This window comes from Mandrillus leucophaeus, unplaced genomic scaffold, assembly GCF_000951045.1.
Source record: "Mandrillus leucophaeus isolate KB7577 unplaced genomic scaffold, Mleu.le_1.0 Scaffold318, whole genome shotgun sequence".
Classification (NCBI taxonomy): domain Eukaryota; kingdom Metazoa; phylum Chordata; class Mammalia; order Primates; family Cercopithecidae; genus Mandrillus; species Mandrillus leucophaeus.
In genome coordinates this window covers 1,989,634-2,002,688 of record NW_012103343.1, presented here as the reverse complement: position 1 = coordinate 2,002,688, position 13,055 = coordinate 1,989,634, and the positions used below count along the sequence as shown (strand labels likewise).

Sequence of the window (13,055 nt, the reverse complement as noted above, 5' to 3'; positions counted from 1 at the left end):
CTCAGTGGTTCACGCCTGTAATTCCAGCACTTTGGGAGGCCAAAGCAGGCAGATTGCTTAAGCTCAGGAGTTTGAGACCAGCCTGGACAACATGGCAAAACCCTGCCTCTACAAAAAATACAAAAATTAGCCAGGAGCGGTGGTGTGTGCCTGTAGTCCTAGCTACTTGGTAGGCTATGGTGGGAGAATCACCTTGAGCCCAGGAGGGCAGGGGTGTGGTAAGCCGTGATCGTGACACTGTACTCCCACCTGGGTGGGATTTTGTCTCCAAAAAAAGAAAAAACAAAACAAAACCAACCTGTAAATGTGTTCATATAATGTTATTAAATGTCCATTAAAAATGATGAACAGGCAAAGCATGGTGGCTCACACCTATAATCTCAGCACTTTGGGAAGCCGAGGCAGGCAGATCACTTGAGGTCAGGAGTTCGAGACAAGCCTGCCCAAAATGGTGAAACCCTGTCTCTACTAAATATACAAAAAATTAGTTGGACTTGGTAGCATGTGCCTGTAGTTCCAGCTACTCAGGAGGCTGAGGTGGCAGAACCACTTGATCCCAAGAGGTAGAGGCTGCAGTGAGCCAGGATCCTGCCACTGCACTCCAGCCTGAGTGACAAGAGTGAAACTCTTGTCTCCAGGAAGAAAAAAAAAAAGAAAGAATAACCCCTTTAAAAATCAGCAGAATTATGTTTAAGAAAATTATCTAAACCCTATCATTTTCTCATCATGAAAGTATGGTTTATGGACAATTGTCTATTTTTACCTTGTTGTTCAGACAACTATATACTTTAGGAACTTCATCAAGCCTAGGAAGGAAAACACATAAAATAGAATACCATTTATATTTCTGCAAGTTAACACTGTACTATCTATCAAGCTAATCCTAAGAAAAAGGTAATAAAGACATAATAAATATAAATTGATGATATAAAAAGGTGTCCAAAGACTTTACAAGTAAAAAAAACTCAAATGCTAAATATTAAGCATAAAACCATCCCATCTTTGAAAAATGAATCACAGAAAATATCTACAATAAGCCTCAAAGTAATAATCAAATTAATTGCTTGTTTCTGTACATTTCTTTTAGGCATTATTTTTAATGTAATATAGACTTAAAAGATTTGCAAAGAAAAGTTCATGGATTTGGGGGTTGTACTTTATAAAATCTGTTCCAAAAATGTTCTCTGTTAATTTATGAAAGATAAAGTGTCCTACGATTGAACCACACAAGCTTGCTGTAAAGAATATTGATGAATCCTTTCAAAATGCTTGTACAAGTTTGTTACCGGGGCTTTTTTTTTTTTTTCTTTCAGGTTTTAAGGCACTGCTTGCTTCGATTCAAATAAAGGGTGATGCAAAATTAATTCAATTTTTTGGAGAGCAATTCAGAAACATAAATGTGTATGCCCTTTGAACCAACATTTTTACTAATTTTCTACAGAAATAGCGGCAAATGTGGGCAATGATTTACGTATAATGTTCAACTGTTATGAGGGAAAATACTAGAAAAACATGTATGTCCACCAGTCAGAAATTGGGTAAAAAGTTAACAGAATCACGTGTAGACATTTTTTAAAATGAGATTTTCGTGTATATGGTACAGAGATAGCCATCCCTCAGTATCCATAGGGGATTAGCTGGCTGTGGTGGCGGCTAATTCCAGGACCACCCTCCTGCCAGGATACCAAAATCCATGGATGCTCAACACCCTAATATAAAACAAGTTGTATTTACATGTAACCTAAACACATCCTCCCAGGTTTTAAATCATCTCTAGATTCCTTATAATATCTAATACAATGTAAATAATTTTCATACTGTATTTATTTGCATTATTTTTCTTTTTAATTTTTCCAAATATTTTCGATCCAGGGTTGGTTGAATCCATGAATGCAGAACTCATGGATACAAACAGCCAACTGTATTAAGTGCATACCATATAATTAACTGCAAAACAGCATGTCAAGTAGGCTTTCCTATCTATCATGCATTTAATAGGTATGCTTGTTTACATAAACAATTCTGAAAAGATAAGCACTGAAAAGGAAAGGGAAAGGAAAGTAACAGGCAAAACAGAAAGACTTCCAATTTCTCTTTCATATTTCTATACTACTTGAACTCTCTTTTTAACAAAAGTATAGTTTATTACCCTCTCCACAAAATTGTCAAGACTACCATCTACAACACAGCTGATTAAAAAGTAAAAGTTGCGACCTATAAATTGTATACATTTAATTCAAAGCTACTTAGCCCAAAATACTTACTTTGAGTTTTCATAAAATAATGCGAGAGGTCTTGTTAAAGTTGCAAATATTTTTCGGATCATAGAAGGCAAAGAAATATGTACAAGTACACTGGAAATAATGCTGGTGATTGAGTTGCCAATAGTGAAGAGGGTATCGGAATGTGCTTCCTTGAAGCTCAGAGTGTGGAAAGAATAGATCACTTTCACAATAAGTTTAAATAAAGAAGTCAATTTCCCTAGGGGCTCATTCTTCTTTTTGGACCAATCTGAAGGTCTCTGTGGTGCTAAAAACAAAAATTGAATTAAAAACTCAAGTAAATTGAAAATAGGGTCACTGTCCACTTTTACAATGTATAGCTCACATTTAAATGTTAGATACATCAGCTGGGCACGGTGGCTTCACGCCTGTAATCCTAGCACTTTGGGAGGCTGAGGTGGGCGGATCACAAGGTCAGGAGATAGAGACCATCCTAGCTAACACAGTGAAACCCCATCTCTACTAAAAATACAAAAAAAATTAGCCGGGCATGGTGGCGGGCGCCTACAGTCCCAGCTACTTGGGAGGCTGAGGCAGGAGAATGGCATGAACCCGGGAGGCGGAGCTTACAGTGAGCTGAGATCGTGCTACTGCACTCCAGCCTGGGCGACAGAGCGAGACTCCATCTCAAAAACAAAAACAAACAAACAAAGTTAGATACATCAAACACATGTCCGTTTGTTGACTAACACCCCAAACCAATCATAACATAATGTACCATTAATGGATAAGTATCACTAGAACATTATCTTTACAAATGAGAATGGGAGACGAAAACTACTTGGTGGATCATGAATATGAATTTCAGAAAAACAAGTCCATTTTTTCTTAGGAATAATAAAATGCATCTCAAACTTTTATTTTACATTTCATAAAATTTCAACAACTAATATGCAAGAAAGTACTAAATTACGTAAGATAGGTTCCAAATTTAAATTTTAAAAGTTAGTTTTAAAAACAAAAAATTTCCACCATGAACGACGGACCATTTCCTTGCTCATCTATAGTACATTGATTCCTACAAATAATATTGAACAAGTCAGAGATGCAAAGCAGAGAAAGAATGCAGTAAGTCTACTGCCTGTTTCCTCACTGTAAGCTCCGCCTCCCAGGTTTACGCCATTCTCCTGCCTCAGCCTCACCCGCCACCTCGCCCGGCTAGTTTTTTTGTATTTTTTAGTAGAGACGGGGTTTCACCGTGTTAGCCAGGATGGTCTCGATCTCCTGACCTCGTGATCCACCCGTCTAAAAGTACTGTCTTTCTTTTGTATCTTTAATCCCTCTGTAAACATCTACCTAGAAGAATAAACCCACATAGCTCTTGCCCAAAAAATATAGCCATTCCAAAATTACTTGTTTCTCTCAAACCGTTCTTTTAAGGAACGAGATCTCAAATTTAACAGAAAATGAATGCTTCTAAATTAAAATTAATCTCATATGGTAACATGAAAAAAAAATGTTGCTACTAAAAGGAAGTTGATCTTTCTCCTTGGAATCAATTTCTCAGACATTAATGTACATTGAAAAACTATATCCAGATATCCCCTGACAGAATGTTGTGGTGAGGTGACAGCCATATGTCAGGAGACTGGTTACATACAAGTGAATGATCAAGTTGTAAATACATTGAGGGTAACAAAAACCAGGTTTCTCACTATTAGAGACAGTAGAGACAAATACAGAAAGAGGAATAAATAGCATAATCCATGTTATATTAGACGGTAAATGAAAGTGTATCTGGAGAAACAAGTAATTGTGCCACAGTTAGTAGTAATTAACCTTGCAGTGGAAAACCTGGCAGATGCCATCCTCAAACAAACAGCAAGAGTTAACATCACCAGTAATGGGAAAATAATGAATTGAAAAAGAACTACAGCATTATTTCTGTGGCACTCCGGTAAAGAAATGAATGGACCCTGAATCTAATCTTAAAGAAATATGATAATCCCAGATTGAAAGACTCTAAGAAAGTAAAATTGCTTTTTTTTTTGAGATGAAGTGTAGCTCTGTTACCTAGGCTGGAGTGCAGTGGCATGATCTCAGTTCACTGCAACCTCTGCTTCCTGGGTTCAGGAGATTCTCCTGCCTCAGACTCCCAAGTACCTGAGACTACAGGTGCGCACCATGCCTCACTCATTTTTGTATTTTTAGTAGAGACAGGTTGTCGCCCTGTTGACCAGGCTGGTCTAGAACTCCTGACCTCAGGTGATCCACCCACCTTGGCCTCTCAAAATGCTGGGATGACAGGCATGAGCCACTGCACCGGCCTAAAGTTGCTTTTTGAAGGACACAAAAGACAAGACTGAGGAATTGTTACAGGTTGTCAACTTGCCTAAAACTATACCTTCAAACGGTTTGCGGTGGGGGGGGAAGAATAAAATGTATATTCTGGGGAAGGGGGGAGCAGATAAGATAAATGCAATCAACCGTTAACTGAGGAACCTGAGTAAATGAATACGAAGTTTCCACGTAAACTCTTGCAATATTTCTCTAAATTTGAAATCATCACAGTGTAAGTCACCAAAAAAATCCCAAGGCGATCCTGATAATAACAATTTGCTTTCGGTTAGTCTTAATATTGTTTCCTCTTCTCAACTCCTTTTAAAAATCTCCCCCTTACCCGAATTTTACAGCAAGAGGAACTCTGGCTCTGTTTTGCATGGACATGGAGTGGAAAAGACATTTGTAACTGTGGCCTTATAGTTCCTGAATTGGATATTCAGTTAAATCTAATTTCAGAAGTACCAACATAGGTAAAATTATGTCTCTATGAAACTTTGGTGGCTTATAATTTCTGACATTATCTGTTATACAATCTTGGTATACTTATGGTTTTCAGAGATAAGCCTATTTTTGACACACTGAGGTAATCAGATTAGGTTCTGGTCAGCCCAAGAGGAGAGCTAAGATCAGTATGTCAAGAACATCTATAACCTATATTTCTACGGGACTCAGGCCGGGATGCTCTGACCTATAATATACTTCAGGAGCTTAAAATGTTACTCCATATTGCTACTTAGTAAAAATTCAAAAACCAAAAAAGATTCTAAGAATGTTTTAGAAAACTCATCAATGGCAGATCTTATTGGTAGATAATTTTATGTTCCTAATCTTTAAACAATAAGAAATAATATATCTCAACATCAACTAACATTTTTCATTACTGACAGATTATCACTACCTATATGGTATGAACATATAAATGCAGGTGGATATATTTGACTTCATTCAATCAATTAGCAGATTTTAAAAACTATTTGCTACAAAATAACTTAAAACTAACCAAGGCATATGGTTTTTAAAAAAATCACACAAAACTTGTTATGATCCCCAATTGTCCAATTTTAATCATTTACCATTTTTCAGGTAAACAATGAATTAAATTTTTGTAACATTTCTGGAAAAAAATAACCAATTAACTGATCCCATTGTTTTCTTTAAAATTATAATGTCAATTCAATGATTACTTTAAATAAGGCTTGCAAATAAAAGCATTTTAAGTTATGTCTAAGTTTCTTGTCCAGATAATCCTTCATACCAGATGGAATGAGTAAAACCATTTGTACCATTAGGCAATCTCTAATTAGAATAGTATTTATCTTTCTGTGTTATAAAAAGGAGTAAAGACATTTTGTGTCTGATAGAGATAAGAGAATGATACACAGCATCTGAAAATTAAAAAGAAAAAAGAGAGTACATGTATGAAAGCTCCCAGCATAGTAACTAACATGGTTAAACATGATCAAAAGTTACTAAAATGAGGTGGCAAAGGTATTAGGACTTCCCCTGGCAAAGTTCAGTAGTGCTTATAAAATACTGGATAAACAAAGGTTAAAAAATACATACTTACATTTAACTTTGGGCTGATATTTAATATTATATGGTGAGAAGTCAATACAATCAACCATTACAGTAATAATATGAATAATTCTATCCACGAGCAACAAATTCTAGAGAAGAGAATATCACTGTTAGACACATTCAAGTACTGGGACGGTATTCAATAAGAGTAAGCAACATGAAAAAATGACTGTTACTCCCATATATTCTATGTAACATATGCCACAGCTTACAGTACATTTAGTGCAGCCACCCATGGCTTAACAGAGATCCATTCTGAAAAATGGGTCATCAGGGAATTTCATCTTGTGGGAACACAGGGTACTCACACAAACCTAGATGATACAGCCTACTACACACCTATATAGTCTGTTGTTCCTAAGCTACAAACATGCTATAGGTGTGTAGTTACTATACCCAACAATCACTGTGAGACTCTGTCTCAAGGGGGAAAAGAAAAAAGAACTGTTATTTTTACTTTCCTTTATTCCTCATTAAACTATGTGTTAGATATAAGATGTAGAGAAAACACACACAACAAATATCACTTCAATAATCTGCATGGAAAAACAATGGTTTCTGTGTGAAGGCCATTACCAGGATTATACACAGTAATAAATAATTGAAACAACCAAAATGTCCTTAAAATAGCAGAATTCCAGGCCAGGTGCAATGGCTCACGCCTGTAATCCTAGCCCTTTGGGAGGCCAAGGTGGATCACCTCAGGTCAAGAGCTTGAGACCAGCCTGGCCAACATGGCGAAACTCCATCTTTACTAAAAATACAAAAATCAGCTGGGCGTGGTGGTGCACACCTGTAATCCCAGCTACTCGGTGACAGAGTGAGACTCCATCTCAAAAAATAATAAAGCCTGGGTGACAGAGTGAAACTCCATTTCAAAAAATAATAAAAAATTTAAAAAATAATAGAATTCCAAGTAATGGTACAATCATACTACAGAATACTAGACAGCAGTTGAAAGAAATAATAGAGCTATATGGATTGACTTGAAATGGAGCCAAGACAGTGTTTTACGAAAAGTTACATAATTACTTCGCAATAAGGATTTCCTTGCCAAGAATACCGTATTCATATGCATATGCAAGTATCAATATACAAATGACATGTGTAAATAGAAAGAGGTCTATTCTGGAATGACACATATTAATCTGTTCCCAACAGCTGTCTTTTCCATGAGGAGGGAAGGAAACAGAAAAGAGACTTATATTTTCTAAGACTACAAACTTTCAAAGGGATTGAATTTAAACATCTAACAGATACATATGAGAAAGTGAGGTTCAGGACAGCAAGGCCCTTGAACTGTTAATCTAGAAAAACACAAGCACAAGCAGATACACGTATAGTAAAAGATCTTCACTGTTAATGATCCCAAAACATGAACCTTAGAGCCCAAAGACACAAAACTGTTACACAAAGCATACTTGTTTTCAATATCAACTTTGTCACATATAAATAGAAGCAGTAATAAGTGATAGCTCACAAATGTTATCTCCATTTACTTGAAAAGAATCCTTTAAAAACAAACAAAAAAAGGTAGCATCAGGACAAACTCACAGAAAAGCCTTCATCTTCCAAACTGGACATTATCTTGGAAGAAAGTTCCTCACAGCACAAGTTCTCTTCTGCTGTTGCCACCAAAGCAGCACAACGAGCAAATGCTCTATATAATTCTGACCAAGTTCTAAGTAAAGTCTTCATGGTAGCCTACCAATAACAATAAAAAAAGAAGTTCTGTTAATATGTACCTATGTATCAAACAGTTTCTGGAATCAATACATCTTTTAAAAACACTGCAACATTTAATGTGTCACAAAAGAGACTAACGGCCAGGCGCAGTGGCTCACGCCTGTAATCCCAGCACTTCGGGAGGCCGAGGCGGGTGGATCACCTGAGGTCAGGAGTTCGAGGCCAACATGGCGAAATCCCGTCTCTACTAAAAATACAAAACATTAGCCTGACAAAGTGGCAGACGCCTATAATCCCAGGTACTCAGGAGGCTGAGGTAGGAGAACTGCTTGAACCCGGGAGGTGGAGGTTGCAGGGAGCCAAGATTGAACTACTATACTCCAGCCTGGGCAACAAGAGCGAAACTCTGTCTCAAAATAAAAAACAGACTAACACAAAGTCATAACCTTTCCCCCACACCCCAGAGATCTAACCGAAGAGAGGAAATAAGGCCATGATACCAAAACTTATCAAAGATCCAAAAGAACTTGTCTCGTCCTTCATCATTCTCCTAAGCTAATAATAAAGTCATAAACAAGTCTTATTTTAGAAATTATTGTGGGCTGGGCACAGTGGCTCATGCCTGTAATCCCAGCACTTTGGGAGGCCAAGGCAGGTGGACCACTTGAGGTCAGGAGTTCAAGACAAGCCTGACCAATACGGTGAAACTCCATTTGTACTAAAAATATAAAAATTAGCTGGGCGCGGTGGTATGGTCCTGTAGTCCCAGCTACTCGGGAGGCTGAGACAGGAGAATTGCTTGAACCCAGGAGGCAGAGGTTGCAGTGAGCTGAGATTGCACCACTGTACTCCAAGCCTGGATGACAGTGCGAGACTGTGTCTCAAAAAAAGAAAAAGAAAAAAGAAAAAGAAATCATTGTGGAAGCTGATTATAAAGGATGAAGTAATATTTTCAGAAAAGTACAAATCCCTTAGAAATCAATACTTTACAATGCCTTACCACTGGAAATCTCTGTTCCGAAAAAATATGGTTTACTGGTAAAGTCAATGCACCATAGATGGCACTAAAATTGTGTTCTAAGGCATCACCTTGATTTACTTCATTGGTCTAAAACAAAAAAATAATGAAGTTGGACAAATTACCATCTTAATTCTAATCCTAAGTAGTAACATAACTTATTTATAAGAAGTGGGCAAAACTGTGTCCCTCAATGATGAGATTCAAAATATGTTTAACTCCTAACCCCTGGAACCTACGAATGTAGTCTTATTTGGAAATGAAGTCTTTGCAGATGTTCAGAAGGAGTCCTACTGGATTAGGGTCAGCCCCAATCCAATGAACAGTCTTTTCTGGAAGAGGAAAATTTGGATAGGCACAGAGAACAATACCACAGGAAGATGGAGGCATAGTCAAGTGATGCAGCTACAACTCAAGGAAGGTCAAGGATTGCCAGCAACCAGCAGAAGCTGAGAGGCATGAAGAGATTCTGCCTAGGAGCTCCAGGAGAAACCAATCCTACCAACTCCTTGATTTTGGATAGCTGGTCTCTAGAACTAAGGGAGAATAAATCCCTGTTGTTTTAAGTCATCAAGTGGCTGTAATCTGTTAATAGCAACCTGGGGAAATTACGCACTATACGTTCTAAAAGAGATTCCCAGAGCCAACTCCAAAGTCTTCTATTATACATACACAGCATTCCAGCAAAAACTAATACAATAAAAAGGGCCTCTGTGATCGTTCTAACAGTGGGAAGCTATTTAAGAACGTAGGCCGGGCGCGGTGGCTCATGCCTGTAATCCCAGCACTTTGGGAGGCTGAGGTGGGAGGATCACGAGGTCAGGAGATCAAAACCATCCTGGTGAACATGGTGAAATCCCATCTCTACTAAAAATTCAAAAAAAAAAAAAAAAGAAAAAAGAAAAAAATTAGCCGGGCATAGTGGCGGGCGCCTGTAATCCCAGCTACTCAGGAGGCTGAGGCAGGAGGTAGAATGGCGTGAACACCAGGAGGCGGAGCTCACAGTGAGCTGAGATCGTGCCACTGCTGCACTCCAGCCTGGGCTACCGAGACTTCATCACAAAACAAAAACAAACAAACAAACAAAAACCAAAAAGAATGTAAATGACTTTTCTTCCAGAAGAATAGTGTGCTGGTGTCAGTAGCCAAAATAAGGGCTAGGTAACTATAATATAAGAAGCTGGGCACAGTGGCTCACGCCTATAATCCCAGCACTTTGGAAGGCTAAGGCTGAGGTCAGGAGTTTGAGATCAGCCTGACCGATACAGGGAAACTCCATCTCGAATAAAAATACGAAAATTAACTGGGCGTGGTGGCGCGCCCCTGTAGTCCCAGCTACTCGGGAGGCTGAAACAGGATAATCGCTTCAACCCACGAGGCAGAGGTTGCAGTGAGCCAAGATCGTGCCACTGCACTCTAGCCTGGGTGACAGAGTGAGATTCCGACTCAACAACAACAACAACAAAATTCCTTCAAGTTATTTCATTTTTGAGTTACAGCACTATTAGCCCAGAGAATGCATATTCCCACTTAATGATTGACAAAGAGGCTGACAAATCATAAACAGAACGTGCTGCACAGCCTGTCACTATTCCCAGTTCGGTTAAATACGTAAACGTAAGGATTTAAGTATTTAAATACACAGATTATTCAACTCTCAATAGATTCCTAACTTAAGGAAATACTATATGGCTTTGAGGTAATCACCAACGTGGCTTAACTGGGGGAATATACAGCCTAGTCAAGATAACCACTGTTACTCCGTTAATAAAACTACTGAAAGAACCCAAGATACAAGATTTTACATCTATGTGAGCCTTCTAGGTTTATAATCACTACTAAAGAAAATGAAGCTGATTAGTCCCCATTAAGTTATAGTTTCTTTACCAGTGAGGCAGAAATGCAATAAAATAAAAAATACAAACTTTGCAAATTCCACCAGAAAAAATATTTATGATCTTTTATTCAAATTCAAACTTACTATTCATTTCCCCAATTGCACAAATAAAAAAGGTGTATTATCTAAAATATGTAGATTTATTTCATACCTGATTAATCAATTCAGTTAATGGGGTGACTATAACACTCCACATTTTCCAGAGATGCTCCTTATTTTCCAACTGCTTTGCATTTTGATTGATAACATTTAAAACTGAGTCACTGAAAGCTAGTGGTGAAGTTGGACCAGAAAGAACACAGCCTACAAGTGATTCCAAACTGAGAAAGAACCTGAAGAAAAAATTATAAATAATGCATCAACTTTCTGGCAGGAATATATTAATTTAATGTTAACAAAATTCTAAAATAACTGACAAAAAGTTAATGGTCTTTTTAAAAAAAAAAGTCTTAAAGAAACTTAGGAAATAGTACATAAATAATCTCATTCATTACATAACCTTTCCAAGACAAAGTTTCAAGTTAAAGTACAAACTTACCTTTCATCTGATACACCACATTCCAAGAGATTGTTGAAAATTAATTGAATTAAGAACAAAGCTGGAGTTCCCTGAAGGAGAAAATGAAGCCAATATTCTCAGTTACAAAGAATAGAACACTTTTTTTTTATAATCGGTTATTTAAGAAATAAAATTGTTTTGGCATGACAAATTTAACTTTTGGCATTACTTAAGGTATGACAACCATGTTAATAAAATTATTTCCATTAACTACACACAAAAATCAAGCTCTTGGCCAGGCGTGGTGGCTCACACCTGTAAACCCAGCACTTTGGGAGGCCGAAGCGGGTGGATCACGAGGTCAGGAGATCGAGACCATCCTGGCTAACACGGTGAAACCCCGTCTCTACTAAAAATACAAAAAATTAGCCAGGCAGGGTGGCACGCACCTGTAGTCCCAGCTACTTGGGAGGCTGAGGCAGGAGAATGGCATGAGCCCGGGAGGTGGAGGTTGCAGTGAGCCGAGATCACGCCACTGCACTCCAGACTGGGCAACAGCCTGACTCCATCTCAAAAAAAAAAAAAAAAAAAATCAAACTCTTCAAGTCTAATCATAGCTGTTTCCTCTACACAGAAAATCAAGGAATGATGAGATTCAGATATAAAAAGAACATCAATCTAAAATTTACTGGAATCCCAATGCCTACATCCTAGAAATATTAAGTGCATTTTACATTAGCTTCCAATATTTGTGGCAGTAAGCAACACTATTATCGTATATAAACAAATAGGAAACTTTCCTTTTGGAGCCATTTATTTAATCCAGGAAAATAGTTTCTTCATTCACATAGCAGCATATTTAATTCTTTACATTAACTATCAGTTTTTCCTTTAATTTGGTCAATATACTTCAAATCCAATACTCTCAGAATTTTACATAAGGTTATCCTTTTTTTAAAAAAAAAAAAAGGGAAATATGGCTGGGTGCAGTGGCTCACACCTGTAATCCCAGCATTTGTAAGAGCAAGGCGGGGGAATCACCTGAGGTTAGGAGTTCAAGACCAGCCTGACCAACATGGAGAAACCCCGTCTCTACTAAAAATACAAAATTAGCCAGGCGTGGTGGCACGTGCCTGTAATACCAGCTACTCGGGAGGTTGAGGCAGGAGAATAGTTTGAATCTGGGAGGCGGAGGTTGCAGTGAGCGGAGATGGTGCCATTGCACTACAGCCTGGGCAACAAGAGTGAAACTCTGTCTCAAAAATAAATAAATAAATAAATAAATAAAATAAAAAATAAAAAAAGGAAGTATAAATGTTTTTCGCCAATCTTCATCATATTACATTTAAGATACTTGCATTAAGAATATCCATATTAGCAACCTGATATGCTGGTGAACCTAATACTTTCTGAGGAAGTCCTTTAATTGTAATTTCCATGAGGACCTATGAGAGATAAAAGGTTTTACAGTAAATTAGTCGTAAAAATATTACCTAATAAAAATCTGAGTGTTAACTATATCTCTAACAATTACAAGTAATGTTCATTCATTAACGTAAACATAATCTCATTAGTTAAAAAAGATCAAATACATTCATTTGCTAACATGAATATATCTGCATCCGTTTTAAAAGTTCAAACACAGAAATATAAAAAGCAGGTAAAGTCTTTAATCTCCAGGGATAATCAATACTTTCAGTTCAGAGTCTATTTTCCCAGACCTTCTAAATTTCTGTATATGTAAGTACACAGAAAAACACACAACTTCTTGGGCAGTCGGTTATATACACACATTCCTTTAAACTATTAAAG

At 37.5% G+C, this 13,055-nt stretch overlaps 1 protein-coding gene across 3 annotated transcripts in view; it reads right to left on the bottom strand.

Moving 5' to 3' along the window:
* RIF1 (replication timing regulatory factor 1) overlaps positions 1 to 13,055 on the bottom strand; it is a 61,462-nt gene that overhangs the window by 17,296 nt on the left and 31,111 nt on the right. For all 3 annotated transcript variants that reach the window (XM_011987843.1, XM_011987845.1, XM_011987844.1), the window contains exons 16-23: positions 12,602 to 12,688; positions 11,283 to 11,353; positions 10,896 to 11,076; positions 8,830 to 8,937; positions 7,698 to 7,847; positions 6,133 to 6,232; positions 2,265 to 2,529; positions 764 to 806 (exon numbers count right to left, since the gene is read on the bottom strand). In XM_011987843.1, the coding sequence (XP_011843233.1) occupies positions 764 to 806; positions 2,265 to 2,529; positions 6,133 to 6,232; positions 7,698 to 7,847; positions 8,830 to 8,937; positions 10,896 to 11,076; positions 11,283 to 11,353; positions 12,602 to 12,688 (1,005 nt within the window). The remainder of the gene's footprint in view (positions 1 to 763; positions 807 to 2,264; positions 2,530 to 6,132; positions 6,233 to 7,697; positions 7,848 to 8,829; positions 8,938 to 10,895; positions 11,077 to 11,282; positions 11,354 to 12,601; positions 12,689 to 13,055) is intronic.